This window comes from Carassius auratus, unplaced genomic scaffold (genome assembly GCF_003368295.1).
Source record: "Carassius auratus strain Wakin unplaced genomic scaffold, ASM336829v1 scaf_tig00008539, whole genome shotgun sequence".
Taxonomy (NCBI): Eukaryota; Metazoa; Chordata; class Actinopteri; order Cypriniformes; family Cyprinidae; genus Carassius; species Carassius auratus.
Window position 1 is genome coordinate 566,548 of NW_020523950.1, and position 21,490 is coordinate 588,037.

General features: G+C 35.2%; 2 protein-coding genes across 3 annotated transcripts; both read left to right on the forward strand.

Annotated features, from left to right (window-relative positions):
- The first annotated feature begins 834 nt into the window (after positions 1-834).
- Positions 835-2,614, forward strand: LOC113072102 (transcription factor 15-like). The gene is made up of 2 exons (XM_026245248.1): positions 835-1,577; positions 2,261-2,614. The coding sequence occupies exons 1-2, from the start codon at positions 1,086-1,088 to the stop codon at positions 2,324-2,326; spliced, it is 558 nt and encodes a 185-aa protein (XP_026101033.1). The 5' UTR covers positions 835-1,085; the 3' UTR covers positions 2,327-2,614.
- A 9,382-nt stretch (positions 2,615-11,996) lies between these two features.
- On the forward strand, positions 11,997-16,273 carry LOC113072103 (uncharacterized). Of its 2 annotated transcripts, XM_026245250.1 has the most exons (5): positions 12,009-12,154; positions 13,373-13,518; positions 13,793-13,982; positions 14,130-14,281; positions 15,436-16,273. In XM_026245250.1, exons 1-5 carry the CDS (start codon positions 12,133-12,135, stop codon positions 15,529-15,531), a joined length of 606 nt encoding a protein of 201 aa, XP_026101035.1. In that variant the 5' UTR covers positions 12,009-12,132; the 3' UTR covers positions 15,532-16,273. The 2 variants fall into 2 exon arrangements, with proteins under 2 accessions (XP_026101034.1, XP_026101035.1); XM_026245249.1 differs by lacking the exon at positions 15,436-16,273 and having other exon boundaries at positions 11,997-12,154; positions 14,130-14,473.
- The last annotated feature ends 5,217 nt before the right edge of the window (positions 16,274-21,490 follow it).

The following is a 21,490-nucleotide window of genomic DNA, read 5'->3' on the forward strand; positions in this document are numbered from 1 at the left end:
AGGGTCATATTACTGCACGAGCTCTTTTATTTAAAAAGTCACATTTTCTTCGTTTCCACATTGCATAATAATAATTGCCTTCTAAATTTAAATAGACGTTTTTATTTTTAACAGTACATCGGACAGAGACAAAAGTTGCCAAAATAAAAATCGAATTATATATATTTTTAAATGATTAAAAACGGAAAGGGAAATGATCTTGAACAAAAAAACAACAACAACTGAAATGTCAAAAACAATAATATAACACCAGGAATAATGAACTGATTTAATGAAATCAATAATATAAGATTTTATAATACTATAAATTATAAATATTATATAAATATTATAAATTATAAATCTATAAAACATAAAACACCCTAAGCCTTACATTACTGTGGCAGTACCATACAGTGCAGAAGGCAATATTATTGAACTGAAGCTCATCGCACTGTATTTAAGGTACCTTTTTGTAACCTTTAGTTACAGAGACTTTAGGAACTAATGTGTGCCTTATGGTACCAATATAGACGCTTTAAAAAGATGCGAACCAAAGACAGCTTTTGAACCCTTTTTTCTGAGAATGCATGTTTTAAGAATAGCACAGCCATGTATGGTAGCCCTATAGCTGTCCAAAAACATACGTTTTGGTACTTTCATCTAGATGCAACTTTTTGTTCTTGCTTTATTTTATCCATGAATGTTTTGCCATTTGTTAGCTAAAATATCAAGTAGCCTATTAAAAATAAGTATTTTGTGCTCAAATATGATTTAACTAGTCTGTGAGACTGTAGCTTTGGTTATTTGCATATCAGTGACTGCTCCTCCCTGATCCTATAAGACCGCGCGCGCTACTCCTGCTTTAGCTGCGCGCGCATGGAATGACTACAAGGACGCACATCAAGAGGATATTTAGCATGTGATGAGATTGATCAACTTCTGAAAGACATCAGAGAAACACACATCAGGGTTTGGTGATGCAGTGTTTGCGTGGCTAGTGCTTGACAACAAGCCATCGTTTCATTTTGGATACTCTGGATACTTCCCTCTTCGATTGCATCGAGCTCTTCTCACTCAGATCGGAGGCCAAATCATTTTTAGTGATGGCATTTGCCATGCTGCGGCCCATGGCGACTCATCTAGCGTACTCGGATGTTGTTATGATGTCTGAGGATGATGAAAACCGCAGCGAGAGCGACGGCAGCTCGGAGCAGAGCTACGGCTGCTGTCCCAGTGCGGAGAAGCGGCGGCGGATGTCGCGCAACTCCACGGTGAGCAGTGTGGTCATAGTAAAGCAACGGAACGCAGCGAACGCGCGGGAACGCGACAGGACACAGAGTGTCAACACTGCTTTCACGGCGTTACGGACTCTTATTCCCACCGAGCCGGTGGACAGAAAGCTGTCAAAGATTGAGACTCTGCGCTTAGCCTCCAGTTACATTTCACATCTGGCCAATGTGCTCCTGATCGGGGACGGTCACGGAGGAGAGGACGCACAGCCGTGCGTGAGCGCGGTTTATAGCGCGCAGGAGGACGGCGGAGGAAAGCAGCCGCGCACCATATGTACTTTCTGCCTCAGCAGCCAGAGAAAAGGGGTAAGAGAATTCAAATGGATGGACACGCGAGAATAATATAAAATAGTAGCCTAATAATTAACACTTATCTTTAAAATAGTTACCATTTACAAATGGCAAATGGACAGGATGTTCAGATCCACGCACCTCATAAAGTGTGAAGGACCCTGGATGTCGCTAATACGGACAGATAAAGAGGGCAATTTTGAGAATAAATCACACATAAATGAGATTTGAGAGCTTAAAACGAAAGAAAAAAACACACATTTAAGTTACAAAGATAATAGAAGCCTTTATGTTATTAGTGGTAATTATGCCCATAAAATATTCAGTAACAACTTTTTTTAACTTTAATATTCGATCCCCTCTAATAGGCGATTGATAATGTATTTGGACACTTCTTTTTGTGCCAGACGATAATTAAAAAGTGTCACATTTCCTAACTATATTAATTTCCTCAAATAGTTTACTCTTTCCTTGTCAATAGTCTTTATCAAAGCGTAAGCTGTAGGCGAGTATTTGTTTGCCAACATTCAGAAGGCATGACTAAAATCTCGAATAAAGCAAATTAAATAAAAGTACAGATCAAAGCAAAAATAAATACATAAAAAATACATAGCTTAAATAAAAAAAAAAATACAGGTCATATATTTGTAATACATTAAATTAATAACCTTTTATTTTGTCTGTTTGTACTTTCGCAGATAAAGGACGGGACTGACTGCGTCCGTATGCGGGGAATCACTTCATTGCGCGTGACACGCCGGTAGCAGCAGCAACACAGCGCGTGAGATGAAACCGCAACTCAGGGAGCGCGAGAGGTGAGCAAGACTCCTCGCGACGGAGATTTTCCGAAGACTCGCCATTCAATCAAGAGTTGATTCTGAGTTTTCGTACTTTTTCTCTGTGTGCTTTGTATAGAGATATAAACCTTTAAAATGCAGTGCATGAGATATATATTTTTTTCGTTTTCTTTTTAATTAAAGAGAATTGATACATTTTATACATAAATTGTGAAAGCCATGGTGAAATAAAATATATATTTTTCAAATTTCAAATGTCCTCTGTCAGTTATGCGTGGATGGCAAATGAAAAAAAAGCACTTTTGTGGATGTTTTAGTTAGATTTTTTTTCTTAAAAAATGTTTAATTCTATTTCAGACAGGAACCACTTTGGCAAGTTTACTTGAGTTTATTGAACACAATTTATCTTTGGCGGTATGGTTCCTTATGGGGGTTCTTGCTCCCAGAATAACTGAACATACAAGAGCTTTAACATTAACCCCCCGGAACCATGAATTTAGAAATACATAATAATTAAGACTTTTAATAAATTCTTTAAAGCAAACGGTGATAATCATGTAGATGTGGCAGTGGTACGTCTATACTGTGAAACAAAACAATAGACAGAAGGTGTGCAGTAATGTGCTCATGCATATAATGGGGAGGGAGTGAGGGTTGCGAGTCGTTGAGCATACTTACCGAGCAGTAGTGGCAAGTATATATAAGTCCCGTGTCTAATAGGAGAGATGTGATTGGAGCGATTTGACAGCTGACCGCATCAGCTGTTCACAGCCTTGCCTCCGTGGCCTGACTGAACTAACGCTGCGCTCGATTTCTTCAACAAATCTGTTAACCAAAAGTTTTCATTAGCTGTAGAAAAACTGAATGATGATGGTGAGACAAAATTCAGTTCTTGGTTGGACGTTAAACTTTTATATATATAGCTTAGCTGCATGATTTAGCTTCTGTAATGTGAAAGAAATAATATAGCAATTTTCCTAATTTATTTTCATATTACTTTATTTAAAAACTAATTTTAAACGTTGTCTTTTTTTGAAACGGCCCAAATTGCTCTTATAGACATGGTTCTCTTCTGGGTTTGTATCCCTTTCCTTGAGGACTATCCAAACATGGCCTGGAAAATACAACCAATAGCTTGGAAGAACAGTTCAGAGCTCAGGGGATTTAGGGCAGAGCTTCAAATCAATAATTCAAATGAAAGTAAACATCAATTCATATTCATATAAAACGTAACTGTTGATCTCTTTACATAATTGTTAAGTTGGTTAGTAATCTAGAACAGAATCTAAATGCTTTCCATTGATTTTTTATTCTTTAATACACATCTGTCTCCATGTGTTTTTGAAATCTGGGATGTATTAGTTACGGTAAATACTACCCTTCGGTCAGCACGGGGACCTGCCGCAGCTGTGCATCTGTGAGCTGCATAAATCACCACCGAGGTCAGCTTGGAAGGTGGGGTGGGGTAAAATAGAGCAAGAGAAAGAGTAAGAAGTGCATTTGATAAAGAGAAAGCAGGGTCGAAGGTCTGGGCAAAGATTAAGCATCCAAGCTCTCGGATGCTTGGATAAAGGTCATAGGTTACTGTACATACAAGCTGAGTGGGTGGTTTAAAATTGGAGTCAAAAAATGGATCCGTAAAATTGTCAATATCCCAATATATTCTGTGAAATTTATTTAGTTAATAATAATAAATAAAAAAAACAAACCCTGGGTGAACTGGTTGGGAAAGTAAAACCCTAGGAGACAGCAAATATGATCTCTGATCTGATCTCTCATCTTTGGTTTTAAAGTAGTTGTTTCATCCCACATGAAGCGATCAGACCGGAGACAGAGACATTCATACCACCAGAGTTAAACAGAATGATTCTCATATGAAAGAGTCCATGATTGTGTTTTTTTGTTGTTTTGTATTGGTCTCTTCAACAACAAGAATAGATTTAGACCCCTGGCTGCTAGGGGTCAGTCTCAGATTTATCTGAGAAATTATGATGATTGAATTAATGACTGAGATTTAATACATTGAAATATGTTAGACATTATATATATGTATATATATATATATATATATATATATATATATATATTGTAATATAAAAAATAATCTAAAAAGTTATCTGAATATATATTGATGAATTATATATTATTTAGTCTAATCGCAACCCAGGTTTATCTGAGAAATCATGATGATTGAATTAATGACTGAGATTTAATACTTTATATATTAAATATATTATAATATAAAAAATCATCTAAAAAGTTATCTGAATATAAAATTATGAATTATATATTATTTAGTCTAATAGCAACCCAGGTTTATCTGAGAAATCATGATGGTTGAATTAATGAAAAAAAGCTGTATTATAAAATATAATAATACATACAAAAGTTTCCTGAATATATAATGTTCAAATATTTATTATGTAGTCTAATCAAAGCCCCAAATTTATCTTCGAAAGTAATGGCATAAATGATTGGGATTTAACATATTGAGATCTAATTGTATGTCATTATAATATACATTAGAAATTATTCCAGAACCTGTTGACATTAAATCTTTTTTTTAGGTCATTTATGTAATTCAATTAGATTGTTTAATCACACACTGTAAAGATTTCATGTCAGATTGTGCAATTTCTCATATTTCTGGGGGGCTATGATATCACAAGTGTTTTAAAAGCATTTGTTTTTTAAATAAATGTATTTTTTGCTTTTTCATTATTCTTTTAGTTATTGATCATCCCCTCCCCTTTAAAATAATCCCTGAGAAATATTAACTGGAATGTCATATTTAACCCCATACTTCTATATTATGAACATCTAATTTGTAAAGAAAATATATCTATATTAAATTAGAGACACATTTTTACAAGTGCACTCAGAATTTTGAACCTCTCTGTACATGTTTTAATGAATTGGTTCGGCAGTGTGCAGTGATAGTACTTCAGTGTTTTGGCAGCTGGTTGTGTTTGAATTCCCATCATATGATGCTGATCCACAGTGTTTAAATTGTGATTGATGTTTCCCAGCCGTCTATACTGCAGTCTAATCTTCCTCTCACTGCTGTGATTTCATCATTTCACAGCAGATTTTATAGGCTTAACTATGATATTTGGAAATTCATAAATCGGGTTTGATTTGGTCTCTTTGGGTCTTTCACTTGGCTTTTTAGAAGCATTTCATAACAAAATCCAACAACGTCCTTCCTCTCAGACCCCAAACCTTGACACTCGTATACTCATGACTAAGTGGTTGACTAGTGATACTTGTCCCAGAAGGAAACTCTCTCCTCTGAGTTTAGTTTGGCAGAGTCTACATATGGATCAAGGCACACACACACACACACACACACACACACACACACACACACACACACACACGTATACACACAAGTATTGAAAGACTTAGAGCAGGTCAGTAAATGGTCGTGGAAGACCTGAGGATGACTCCCTGGTGCTTGTGTGTACATGGAAACTTCATTGCCATTTATGAATAGACAAGAACTGCCTTTTTCCGGTGTGTGCATTTCTGGCTCATATGTCCGATGTGAGATGGCTCCCCAAGGTTTTTGGTCTGTAGGAAGTTGTCACGGGCACACAGGAAAGCAAAACATGCATGTCCGACCCCACTGTGACTGTCTCACCGTGCCTCACACACACACACCCCTTTCTGCTGTTCAGCTCCATCAGCTCAGCAGATGGATGATTCCCAGACACCATAACTCACTGACAGGACTGTATCCGGCCTGCAAAGAGAACTTCATGGAAATTATATTCATATTGAAATAAAAACATTATGTATCTCTAATGAATTCTACTTTGGGACCCGGAGTGTAAAACATTCACTTACTTCAGAAAACCTATTAATGGATTAGAGTCCAGAGAAATAAAGAACCACACACAAGCTACGAGAAAATTTAATACAGTGTAAAGTCAGGTAAATATATTTATTAAATTACTTTTGATATATTACTTGCACAACAAAGATTTTTTTGAGATGATAATAGAGAGAAAAGCTAAACATCTAGCTTTGTACCACTGTATCATGAAAGTAAACTTTAGTAGACAGTTTTAAACATGCATTTCAAGATTTCAGAAAAAAAAAACAACAATTATGTAATGTGCACTTTGAAATTGCTGGTAAATTTCACCAACAATTACAAAGAAAAGGCACATAGCACATTACATTAAGCATGATTTTTTTTTTGCATGAATACTCTAATATGTTTTGAAAAAACAAAACAAAAACAACTGGCACTAATTTTGTGGTCAAAGATTTTCAGATATTAATAAAATTTTAAATGCTTCACTGCTTATCTTTGTTCGATGAATATAAATAAAAAGATGTAAGATTCCCAAGGTTTAGTTGTCCTTTCCCTTATCTGTTTAAATATTTTTTTGAAACTTTTTTAAACATACAAAAAATATTTTGAATTACACAAAAGTTTGTGTCTAAATTATTATTATTTTTTTAGATTGGCTGCATTTTAATCTACTTTAGAATAATTTAATAGAGTTGGACAAAAATAAATTCCCATCACATAATTGACACACACACACACACACGTTTGTTTTTGTGAAAAGTGGGTACATCCTATATTCTATATATATCATCCTATATATATATATATATCGCCCTACACCAACCGTACACCTAACCCTAACCCTCACAGGACACTTTTGCATTTTTACTTTCTCAAAAAAAAAAAAAAATTCACTCTGTATGGTTTATAAATGTTTTGAAATATAGGGACATGGATTATGTCCTCATAAGTCACCCTCTCCTTGTAATACCTGTGTCATTATACAGAGTTGTGTCCTATACATATATATATGTATATATATATATATATAGAGGCAATTCAGTCACCATGCATTTTATGCTTAAACTTGGTCCCTCCCTCTCTCTCTCTCTCTCTCTCTCCCTCTCAGTGCCACTTTTATTTTTAAAATAAAATTGAAAAGCAGTCTGTCCTTTTTTCTTTTTCTTCCTTATATATGTATGTTTATATTCATCACTGGTTTCACTTTACGTATAAGTTACTGTTTCAAACTGTTTCTGTTAATTTATGTGTTCTGTTCAATTAAGAGAAGAGAAGGAAGGGGGAAGCATCACTAATACGCACGCTTGCTGCCTCACATTCCAAGTCTCTCATTCACACATACTTATTGTTTTCGTTCAGTGTTCAGGAGTCTGGAAACGGAATTCCCTGAATTGGGAATTGCTGGACAATGTAAATGCCCCACAGTTATCAGCGTGGAATGCCTTCAAGCAGAAGATGTGACACTCCCAGACATTAATTGACTTGGGTGAGGGGTCAGTTTCGGTATCGTGCTAGCGATGCTTCCGAATGAAAACAATCAAACAATAAGACACCCACACAGCAGGAGGCGTGCAGAGGGAGACAGGTCATCATAATTATCATCATCACCATCATCAAGCATCATCAAAGTATTTTTTATAAGGTTAATAACAAAACTGGGTCAATGGATGCAGCTCTCAGCCAAAACACAGCACAGACACACACACACACACACACACACACACGCACACGCACACGCACACACACACACACACACGTCCAGGGTGATGGTATCAATGCCAGAATAATGTCATGAAACTTTAAGACTTTCAACATGCACATACAGTATCAGCAAAACCTATTACTTCAAAATCATAGTCATGCAATTTAAAATCTATGAATAGAAAAATCCAAAATTATGTTTTATTCCTCATTCACATATAATATGTATCTGATAAAGAAAATTTGTTACTGTCAAACTGAATAGAAATATATACAGTATTATCATTTTTTATTATGTGTTTGTGTGTGTGTGTGTTTGTGTGTCTCAGTGTGTATGAGTGCATTTTTGTTTTGTGTTTTCGCATGGGAAAATCTCCCAGCTGTGGAGGCTTTGAGAGTCTGCTGTGTATTGATGGAACATTTGGGGCGTTCCTCTATTTGTGCGTATGTGTGTGTGTGTGTGTGTGTGTGCAGAGGTAACGATCATCTAGAGGAAATCCTCAATCAGATGCCAGAAAGTGTGTTCTGAACAAGCTCACTGACAGAAACATGCCTTCACACACACACACAGACACACACACACATACACACACACAGCTGTGTCTGCTAATAACCTCAGGGAACTACTGCCGACTGCACAAAACACATACCCTGATAAATACACATGCACATCGATGACTGGAAAGACAAAATTAATAATATAAGCCAATATCTCCATGACTACCAAAACATTTGAAAGAAACCTGCAAACAAATGTTGTAAACAATAGTGGTAGGCTAGTAATGCATTTGAGGTTTTTGGAGTTTACTAATACTGAATAGTGGAATAAGATCGTTAAACAGTTTTATAACAATTTTGTGTTCATGATTTTGTGGGTGGGGCTAAAAAGGGGGTTCGATGATGCACTGGAGCCCCTGAGCCATGGCCCCTCCTCTAACACTATATAACTAGAGCACTTAGTTCACCTGCTCAGTCGTGAGTTGTCAGTACAGTTAGTAACACACTAGGAGCATCCATTCAGGCTGAAGTGGTATTTGACACTTAAGAGGTGGTAGCTTTCCCGCAAGTAGGCGATGTTCCAGCACGCCCCCAGCATTTGAGAACAGAGGACACAGCCCATTTTTTCAAGATTTTGATCACTTAATTGATTTACTTGGCAGATTTTTTCATCATTCAAATTTGAGTGGTTAATAACAGGCTACATTTTTCTTCTGTGTTGTGACAAACTCAGAACACATATTAAATATTGTCTTTAGAGGGACTTTAATTAATTCTTGTTTATCTCATTCAGTCTCTTCTGTCTTTCCATACATTTACATGTACATAGACATATCTCTTAGAAAAAAAGATACAAAATTGTCACTAATGGTACCCTTTCAAAAGGTACTAATATATACCTTTAAAATACTTATATGTATTTTAAGGCAGTGTTATGCACCATTTAGGGGTAAATAAGATATTAAGAAGTACCTTTTAGCTTTTCTACCTTAGGGTACTGACACTGTGACAGTTATTTTTTATTTTAGTCAACTCAAATCTCACTGGTATCCAGATGCCAAATTCATCAAAAACAGTATCTTGTAAAAGAGTATTTCTTTTCCCTTTTCAAATTTCCACAGTCAAAGCAGTTAAAACAAGAAAATGTTCTGTACTATACTATATTTTTTTTTGTACTATACAATATCCAAAGAATATGCTATTCATGATGGACTCATAAATGTAATTGTAATTTGTAACCAACATTATATATGGCAATAATGTACAGTACTGTAATGAAATTATAACTTTTTGTAATTGATCAAAGGGCACAGGGTGTTTTACGTTCTGTGTGGTGAAGAATTGTATGAGTTGCCATCATTTTACGTAAAAAGAAAAACTTTAAGCACTACAAAACACGTAACAAAAGTAACATGCTAACTAAAACAACAGCAGAAACAGCAAAATAAAACAAAAAATAGCAAATGTATTCATGATGCAGGGCATTCTGGTAATTTATTTATTATTCATTATTCATTATTGCTAAATTAGTAGAATGAAAGACTTTGATGTTCTTGTGACTATATATACAGTATATTCAACTTCGACAGACAAACAATGTTGCTCAAAACTCTCTAAATCTTGATTATAACTGCTCATGGACACATATGATGTGTTTGTCAATATTCATTGTGTGCATACAGTATGCAGTACAGTAACTAGTCACTGTAATTTTGTACAACATTTAACAAGCGGATGCTAAAACTATGGGTTTATAAAGGCCGAGCTACAAACTAGAATCTTTGTATAGATTCCAGTATGTATTGGTTTCTGCATGAAGCAGAGTCTCCCCTACTTTCTCACTTCCCCCTGCTGTCCTCTCATTTATTGTGTCCGTCCTGAAGTCACCCAGGCATTGTTTAATCCAGATGGCCTAATCACAACCTTTTAGCTGTGTCTTCCTCTTCCTATTCATACAGCCTCCTATTAATATCCTGATCCCTCGCTATCCTGTCAGCAAGAAAAACTCGAACAAACACTGGGACAAAAGAAGGAGAGGGAGAGAAGGAGGGAAGAAAACGGAAAAAAGCAGGGGATCCCCAATATGAAGAACAACAGGATGGAGGAGAGCATGTCATACGGTCAATTACGGGCAGGAGGATCTCCGCGGTTGAGGGGTGAGTTCCGGACTGAGGAAAAGCAAGTCCACCGTCAACCACTTTCACAGACGCCATGTTTACTGCCGTGGAAGAGCAGCTTTACGGCTCTGTGATTCAGCCATTTGTGACTGGGACTTAAAGGAAAACAAAGACTTCAAAAGAGCAAGACAAAGTGAGTGAGAGAGGAACAGGAGAAGTTCCACAACAGGAGCATGTGGCTGCTTCATGTCAGTCTTTATGAGAAAAAAAAAAAAAAACTTACATTGCGAATGTGTTTAAATAATACTTTTAAAAGACCACTGATAACATTTGTTCAAAATAATGATGACTGTAACGTTCTGTTTTCATAAACCACAAGTGCAGACTCAGTAAAAAAGCACACCACTGAGTGACGCAAATTAGTTACTTTTTCCATCTCACCTACTATTACAGTAAACGGTGAAAACATTAACTCTGATAAACACTCATTTTTTCCACTTTGCTCTTTTGTGTGCAGCTGTTGACAGTATTTCCTTTATATCACATTATATTTAACAGAAATTTATATCAAAACATGGCGAATCTGCCTTTATTACTTGAGCAATAGTGCGAACATATTTATGAATATCAAGTAAGCAGTTTTCCTGCATTTGATAGTCTCTTTATAGGTTTAAACAAGAACTAACAGTGGTTTACAGTTGTAACGTTAAAAGTTTGTGCAGGGGTCCAAAATATTTGTAGAGATATAAGGTATAATGCATTTCTTGCATATCTTTGTAATATGAATTTTCATATTATATTCAACTTTTATTTAAATAAAAGTGTTTAAGTATACAAATTAAGCATTATGAACAGAACAGAGCAGAACAATTTTACAATTTACAATTTTATGTGAAGTCAAATCAAAATGAAAATGAATATGCGAAGTGAATCAATGAGAGAAAATCAGCTTTTAGATATTAAAAATATTATATGCATATTTATGTGTGTAGATATTTATTTATTTGTATTTATTTGTGTATGTTTTATCATTTAATATTGTTAGAAATGTTCATAACGTTATCTGAATGTGCATTATTTGAATAAGGATAACTAGAATGACGTTGCAATTAACCAATTAATTAATGGCAACTTGTTTTTAATCTAATGTATTATTTATTTGACTTTTAAGTTATTATTTTTGTAATAATAATATAATTAATCACAAAAAACTTTTGCTCTGAAAGTCTAGACCAAAAATATATTACATAGGCAAATTAGAGCTTTTCTTCTCTCTCTCTCTCTCTCTCTCTCTCTCTCTCTCTCGATATACCATAGGCTACCGTTTTATGATTCTGTCATATATTTGAAATACCCATCCTATTATGCTCCAGGGAACAGTCAATAGCATGGAAGTCAATGTTTGACTTTAAAACTATAAAAAAAAAAAAAAAAAAATGATTGACTGAAATCATTTCTCATATGTTGTAGCTTCTGTTTATCACCATTTCACTCACAGTAGAGGGCGGCGTTGAGACGTGTTGAACACGTGTTTTACTGATGGGGTAATTTCCGATGGAGTTTAATAGAGATAATAAACAGCTGTTAACCGTAATCACTGATGGCTGTGATATACCTACTGTAAAGAACTCAGAATGGGAAATCTGAAGATTTCAGGTAAGAAAATATAAGACTTTATTAACAACAACAAAATATCAGACTATGTTAACTTTAAGAACTATTGACTTTTAACTCATCGAAGCCTAAAGGTCAAACTTTCTTCTTTCAGACTTAACTAGGCTACTTTAAAAATACTTTAAAATAAACAATTCTGATATTAGGTTCACAGAAATGTTATCGTATGAGTGCTTCCTGTATGTTTCATTTAGTCTAATAAATGGCTGAAATAGAGACACAAGTGAAAACCGTTTCATTCACTTTAGTCTTCTCTTTTCGTAATTCCTCTGTTCTGATAAATAGAGAAATGAGTTTGAGTTAGGACCCACTCTTTTTCTTCAAATCTATCATTATTTTGTACAAGCTTTCGGGTCTGTGAATGATGTTTCATGGTAATTTAAAGGTTTTAACTTTTAAATATTATATATATACAACTAAATATGTTTTTCTTGTTTGATCTATGCACTGTACCTTAAAACATGTTGTAGGTTATTTATTATATTCATACGTACCTCATTTGACTATGCATTTTTTTTTTTGTTTCCATGTTGTTCCTGTTGACTGTTTAAATTTTTTTTGAGTTGTATTAGGTCAGTGGTATAAACTTAGAAATAGAGTAAGGTTGATAATATAACATAAGTAAATCCTTAAAAGTATTTAACATGTGCTGGGACAACAACTGAAAATTAGAATCATGTAGTCAACAAAATAAGATGCTTACAACATCCTTGTTGTATCGGTAAGGAAGAATGCACTCCGCTTTCAACACCGACTGCAACAAACATTATAGTAAAGTTAAAGGGATAGTTCACTAACAAGTTGCTCCAAACCTGTATGAGTTTTTTCTTCACTTGAATAATTTTAGTCACCAGACAGTTGCCGCTTGCCTTTGACTTTCACATCTGCATGTAAAAACCAAAAACCAAAAATACCAAAACCTGAATTTGTGCTATGATATGAGGCACATGAAAGTAGTGCTGGTTTCAGCCTTGACTGAATGATAAACAGCATTGCTTTGACAGCGAATATTTAAAAATATGTAAACGCTGAATGCCACGTTATAGGGAGCCATTTTATCACCCCAATACTTTCAAATAGAGCATTTTGTTTTTCATTTAAATTATTATTTAAATACATAGAATTATTATTTAAATAGATTTTATGTTATATGCACATTTAGTTTAATGTTTATTTTTCATTATGTGTTTCTCTTTGCAGAATTGCTATTGTTTGCAATAGCAGCATTGCACTGTGGGACATCAGAAGACTTTATTATGGGTAACTGTAATGATACCATCAGACTTCCTTGTGAAGCTACTGACCGAACCAAAATGTACCGTTACATCATGTGGTATAAAACAGAGGTGAGTTACCTTTGTTTTAACTGAATTACTTAAATGACGTTATTGCAATGCTTGTGCAGTTTAACCGTTTTATTTCCTTTGTGTAAAGGATTCTGAAAGTAAAAAAAAAAAAAAAAAAAAACCTGCGTGCAATGTGAAGGTTAGCCAGCAAACCAAGCATTTCCTTAACCTCTGCACCTCAGAGACATACCATTTGTCATTTGACCTGGTCTGCCTGTCCAACCGAAAACATCACAACAAAATCCCCTAACAAATCCATGTCTCTCTTTTCTAGAGTCCTATCATCAAGAGGAAAAACCAAGAATATACATACTATAGTAATGTAACATCTTTTTCTCTGGGACTTGATGAGGCCCTGGTGTTACATAATGTGCAGTCTTCAGACTCTGGAGAATATAAATGCTACCTGGCTGCTGAGGTTGGAGGTCGAAATGACCAATCATCAATTAGATTAAATATCTCAGGTAATTTAGAGCCCAGTCTAGTTCTAGTTTATTCTCCATAAAATCTGCATGCCTATAATTAAACCTCTAATTATATTTTTCATTACATGCAGTATCTCAGAAAACTACGTATCCCATTAAACAAATAATGGTTTTCTTAATTTACAGAATGTTTAAATGTGAGCACAGTTAAACCCATCACGACCATGATCCCTGCTGAATCCTGTCCTGCTGTAGCAGAATTAACTGTTCCCTGGGCTGTCATTGGCTTTTCTCTTATCAGCTTGTCCAAAGTCATCTTTTGCATTATAACTGTGGGGGTGAGTATAATATCAGTTCCAATAAGTCAATCAAAAGGCCCGCAGAGATTTCTGGGAAACAAACTGCACTGCATTTTTCACACAAACATCAAACAAATTAAATTAGTGCTTGGCCACTTGATATTCAGATCTTTTTAGATTACTAATCAAAAATTTGTGGCAATTAAGTTTTTTTTATTATTTATCATAAGTGACAGTAAAGACATACATAAAACATTTCTGTTTCAAATAAATTGCTGGTCTTCCTATTCATCAGAGAATCCTGAAAAAAAAGTATAAAATTTTCCCCAAAGTTATTAACCAGAACAACTGTTTTCAACATTGATTATAATAAGAAATGTTTCTTGAGCAACTTATTAGAATATATTCTGATTCTGAAGGATCATGTGACACTGAAGACTGGAGGAATAAAAGTAACAGTTATAAAATTATATGAAATTTCTTTCTTTGCAATGAAATGGTTACTTTTCTGAAATGTGGCCAACAAATGTGACCACCAGAGGCTGCAGCCTTCAAAATGAGACCCACGTCGTGTCTGTTTTGAGTCCATCTAGTTATGGTAGTCTCCTCCTAAAAGTTGACAAAACTATAATCTAGATATTTTAGGCATTTAATGATTATGCCACGACCCTTCAAAGTGTCTCTGGCCCGATTCTCAATTAAAAAGCGGTGGTCCTGTAAAATGCTTACTGCATATTTAAACACGCACCTTACAGACTGAAAGTTAACATATTTGACCTGTTTTTGCATTGAGCTTCTCCAGAAAGTTTCATAACAGGAAACCGAGATGGTGAGGCTCATAAGCTTCAAACGGACCCCCTCACTTACATATGCCCACCGAACAAAGATTTTGCTGTGTATCTTTCACAGGAAATCTTTTTTTTTTTTTTTCTGCAGAATCCTGTGATGGTGTTGTAGAAAACACAATGTTGCGGCTGTGTGTGCGTGTGCTGTGTGTACGTGTGAGCTTTTACAGTTATTTACCACATGACCGTTTTGCTATAAAGACCGACAATCCTTTTAGATTTCAGAGATGACTGAAATGACAAACCATACGCTGACTGCTAGGAGAATGTGGGAGAACTGCATTTTTTTTTTTTTTCGTGTTTTTCAGTGCTTTTGAAGCCTGGCTGATATAAAATTTCCTTTCACAGGTGTGTGATCGAGTCATTTTTAGAACACTAAGAAGAAAACAGGAAGTAAGGGGAAGCAAGGTCAAGCTGGAAAGCCTGAGAGTCACAAAAAACTAATGGGATCATTTTAGTTTTTTCGCATCCATTAGCCAAGTTAAAACTCTCATACTTTAGAATTGTATGTATTTACTGTCTATAGCAAATGTATGTACTTTATGGATCTTAAGGGTTATAAATACGTTCTAAACATTGTTTATGTATAATAGATTAAGATTTTTATTTATGAATAATGAATAAAGACCATATTTTAACCTATGGATAAATATTAAACAATCAAGATTTTAGGTTAGTTTGATTATTAACTTGATGGATGTATAGGCCTTTTGCTTTTAGTGTTTGAACAAGCTCTATATTCACTCAATGGTTGGGAGATAACTTGGTAGAAATATGTTATGCGTGTAATGATGTAAGCTTATCATTTATCATTTTAAACAGTTCATGGAGATTATGTAGAGGAGCAGATTCATTTTGGTAGCATGGTACATGCATCAAGATGGTTTCAACCAGACAGCTATGCGCCAAAATGCCCATCTTTGTGAGCATACTTGTAAACACAGTCAGATCCTGGCATTTATAAGATCTTTAAGGGATAGTTATATATTAGTAGAAGTAGTGCATTATATGTTTCCCTTAGAAAGTTTGTATATAGTAGCTATAACAAATTTAGGACCTTAATTATGAAAACTATCAAAAGCTTAAGTCATTTCATGCATTTCACGATCAACTTCCTGTTTGAGGCTGCCTCCTGTTTTTGTTTTTTTTGTTCACTCATCAGGTGAAAAAATAAATACTGTACAGGTATTCTGTCTCATTTGATTGCATATCCCGATTACCCTTAATTCACCCTTTGAAATATTTAAATGCTATGGCATATTTGTATAGATGGATATCTGTTTATATGAAATTGTAACACTTTCCCTGTTGTGTTAATTTCAACATTTACTAATACATTTTATGCATATGCACAACTTAATTTATTACGTAGGCTAATAGCAAAATGTTTAAGAAAGAAAGAAATGCATAAATACTAATGTGAAACTAGCTCTATAAATTTCCATGTTCGTGTTTCCGAAACAAAAAAGCTTGTTTGAGTGCGTTTTCATAAAAGCATCAAATGTTGATATAATTTCTTTCCTTCAGTCCAGTTGATTCATCTCTCAGTATCTATAAAGAGCACCACTGGAGTATCACCTTGTACAAAGATGCTGACTGTTCAGTATTACAAATACACGAGCAGCTGTTAGAGTAGCTGACAGCCTGGTGATTCACCTGTCAATAATCACATTCGTTCCAGTCAAAAACAAGAGTTATAAATCCAATACATTTAGTGTATTGGCTTGGATAGGGGAGTGTATTTAAGCTAACCCTTTTCACAGGTTGTAGAGGGTTCTGATGAGCTTACTGGACTTGTTTTGGTGGATCTGCTAAAAAATATTACAACCCTCTATAAATTTGCAAATCATTCCTATGAGGTGGGAGAGGACAACTCTCTTCTGTTCCCTGGTTCTGCTGAAGTATTTGAAGATGCACCTTATGGCCTCCAGATTCAGGAAGGAGAAACTATTCAGCAGGTGAGAACTGATGTTAAAATGCAAAGTGTAATGGTGCCAGCAAATCATCATTTTAAATTCATCATAATCCCATGTGTGGTGACGGCTTGTGCTGTTGTTATCATGTGTCTGGATCTCAAAATGATTAGGAAAACAAAAGAAAAGATAATATTAAAGGGTTAGTTCAGCCAAAAATGAAAATGATGTCATTAATGACGCACCCTAAAGTCGTTCCAAACCTGTAAAACCTCAGTTCATCTTGGAACACAGTTTAAGATATTTTAGATTTAGTCCGAGAGATCTCAGTCCCTCCATTGAAGCTGTGTGTACGGTATACTGTCCATGTCCAGAAAGGTAAGAAAAACATCATCAAAGTAGTCCATGTGACATCAGAGGGTCAGTTAGAATTTGTTGAAACATCGAAAATACCCATTGGTCCAAAAATAACAATAATTGGGACTTTATACAGCATTGTCTTCTCTTCTGGGTCTGTTGTGAGCACGATTGCTGTGACTGTTCACATATGACACTGCTGATGTGTTCTTTGTTATTGGGCGTGCCAGAAAATATGTGAGCAGTGTCATACGTCAGCAGCGTTGTGAATGCACTCACAACAGACCTGGAAGAGAAGACAATGCTGAATAAAGTCGTAATTTTTGTTATTTTTGGACCAAAGCGTATTTTTGATGCTTCAAAAAATTCTAACTGACCCTCTGATGTCACATGGACTACTTTGAAGAAGTTTTTATTACCTTTCTGGACATGGACAGTATACTGTACACTGTTATAAATGTCTGTAAATGTAACAGTTAACTGTAAAATGAACTGTATTTTACTGTAGGACAGATATACAGCATATTAATGTATTTTAAAGTTACATTTTGGCAAAATCCCCTTGTAATTTCTATAGGAATTTTTTTACAGTGTACATTTTCAATGGAGGGACAGAAAGCTCTCGGACTAAATCTAAAAGATCTTAAACTGTGTTCCGAAGATGAACAGAGGTCTTACGGGGTTTGGTGAGTTATTAATAACATCATTTTCATTTTTAGCTGAACTAACCCTTTAAGAAAAACACAAACTGATGAAAACATATAATTTATTTTTTCCCCGTCATATACTGTATAAATTCATTTTGGATTACCATATGACATTTTTAAAATGTTTATAAAAAAATTATGCAAATGTACACATGACATAAATAGCCTACATTCATAAAGCATAACGTTTTTACAAGTTATTGTTTTTTAATTCTTCTGTTACACAATTATTATTATCGGTTTTGTCAACAAACCTTCAGTAAACAAAGTGTCATTATGATTTCAAACATGGAGATAGGCCTACTGCTTTATTTTAACTGCTGAATGCTCACACACAATACAGCCAACTTTCAAGTTCATTTTAATTTGGATGGGACCAAAAGTGATGATATTGGAGTGTGTGAGTTGTTTGCTTTTTATCATCCAGATTTGAATCCTCCTTGCTGATATATTGCTTTAACTATATAGGGATTACTGGTGTCAATTTTGGATATATTTTTATATCCGCGGTTTGTCCATTTTAATTCCACCAGGCGGATATTTTCGCATTGGGGGGTAATCAACCAATCAGTGATGACTAGAACATAATAGGCTGACAGGAATTTCCAAGACAAGCCAATCATAGCACTTTTTCTTTTTTTTACTGTATCTGTCTCTTTAAAGATAAGTGTCGCTAATGTACAGTGCTACTTAAAAATATGAGTAAATACGGTGTCCGAGAGCTAAACATGATGCAAATGAAAAACATATGCAAACAGAAAAAATGGCAGCAAATTCAGAAAACATCTTGATCAATGTGACAGCACATGCACTGCAAATTCTCACAACACAACCAAATACAGAAACTATGCACAAACCACATTGGAAATGTTTAAAGGGGTTGATTTTATTTTGGTGGTGTACCAGAACATGCTCTCATGCTTGGTGGTGCAAAACACATTATTTTTCACATAATTTACATGTTTACAATACCTTTCTCCCCAGCCTGGTACAAACGGCTCGATTAGTTCCGGACTTGATGAAGGCCCATCTTCCAAAAAACTAATTGTGATTAGTTAAATTGTGTTGTGATTGGAGAGCAGTTTAGACAGTGTTTCAGTACTGCCCTGCCCCTTTGCCAAAGCAGCAAGTTTCGACTGATCTGGTATAGTTAAGGATGACGTCAGTATTTTATACAGTCCATGGTATTGCCATATTGTTTGAGCCGGATTCAGACCCCGACAATATTGAACAAGAGGATTGTGCAGAACCTTTGCACGCACAGATATTGCAAGACATATTAGAGTGGTAACGTTATTGTTGTTGTTGTTTTTCTTTTTTTTTTTGGCTAAATAATGTTTTACAAACCCTATTGCAGAAAAGTTGAGACATTGTAAATTGTGAGTAAAAAAGGAATGGAATCATTTACAAATCTCATAAACTTATATTTTATTCACATTAGAATACAAATAACATATCAAATGTTGAAAGTGAGTCATTTTGAAATCTCATGCCAAATATTGGCTCATTTTGGATTTCATGAGAGCTACACATTCCAAAAAAGTTGTGACAGGTAGCAATAAGAGGCCGGAAAAGTTAAATGTACATATAAGGAACAGCTGGAGGATCAATTTGCAACTTATTAGGTCAATTGGCAACATGATTGGGTATAAAAAGAGCCTCTCAGAGTGGCAGTGTCTCTCAGAAGTCAAGATGAGCAGAGAATCACCAATGCTGCGGTGAAAAATAGTGGAGCAATATTAGAAAGGAGTTTCTCAGAGAAAAATTGCAAAGAATTTGAAGTTATCATCATCTACAGTGCATAATATCATCTAAAGATTCAGAGAATCTGGAACAATCTCTGAGCGTAAGGGTCAAGGCCGGAAAACCATACTGGATGCCCGTGATCTTCGGGCCCTTAGACGGCACTGCATAACATACAGGAATGCTACTGTAATGGAATTCACATAATGGGCTCAGGAATACTTCCAGAAATCATTGTCGGTCAACACAATCCACTGTGCCATTCGCTGTTGCCGGCTAAAACTCTATAGGTCAAAAAAGTCATATCTAAACATGATCTAGAAGCGCAGGCATTTTCTCTGACGAATCAAAATTTGAAGTTCTTTTTGGAAAACTGGGACGCCATGTCATCCGGACTAAAGAGGACAAGGACAACCCAAGTTCTTCTAAGTGCTCAGTTCAGAGGCCTGAATCTCTGATGGTACGGGGTTAAATGAGTGCGTGTGCATGGGCAGCTCACACATCTGGAAAGGCACCATCAGTGCTGAAAGATATATCCAAGTTCTAGAACAACATATGCTCCCATCCAGACATAGTCTCTTTCAGGGACGACATTGCATTTTCCAACATGACAATGTCAGACCACATACTGCATCAATTACAACATCATGGCTGTGTAGAAGGATAACCCATAGAAAACTTTGTGCGCATCATAAAGAAGATGCAACAGAAAAGACCTAAGACAGATGAGCAACTAAAAGCCTGTATTAGACAAGAATGGGACAACATTCCTATTCCTAAACTTGAGCAACTGGTCTCATCGGTCCCCAGACGTTTGCAGACTGTTATAAAAAGAAGGGGATGCCACACAGTGGTAAATATGGCCATGTCCCAACTTTTTTGAGATGTGTTGATGCCATAATTTAAAATCAGCTTATTTTTTTCCCTTAAAATGATACATTTTCTCAGTTTAAACCTTTGATATGTCATCTATGTTGTATTTTGAATAAAATATTGAAATGTGAAGCTTCCACATCATTGCATTCTGTTTTTATTCACAATTTGTACAGTGTCCCAACTTCTTTGGAATTGGGTTTGTAGATAGGATGTCAACAACAACTTAATTTACTATGTACATATAAGTGTATATGTGTTATGTTTATTGTTCTTTAATTCTAACATTTAAACATAAATTTAAGTGAAAGTTGAATTTATTTATACCATAGTCCAGTGTGTCATTTACATGCAAACTCATTTTCTGCCAGCAGGAAGCGCTGTTGGGGTGGTAAAGATCGAGGTTTCCCTGGTAACAGCTTCACACAAAGCAGTGATCTACTCACAAACATTACATGCAAGATGAAATGGAAATGACATCCAATTCTCTGAAGACATTTGGTTTCCTTCAGAAATACATTGATATAAAACACCTGCACAAAATTTAAGAGTAAATTCAGCAGATTCCATTGTCCAGTAGGCTATTGTACTGTCAGCAATTTATTATATATATATTTTTTTATAATTATTTGGCTTTGGTGGACAGCTGGTTTGTCATCAGTCTGAAGGTACTGCTTGATTGTTATGATTAATTGTTATTTGCAGCTACACATATACAGCCTGTTAATGTATTTAATTTTACCAAGTTTTATTTCCACTTAAGAGTTAAATAAAATCTGTTCTGTACCTTACGGCTTTATTTTTTGTAAT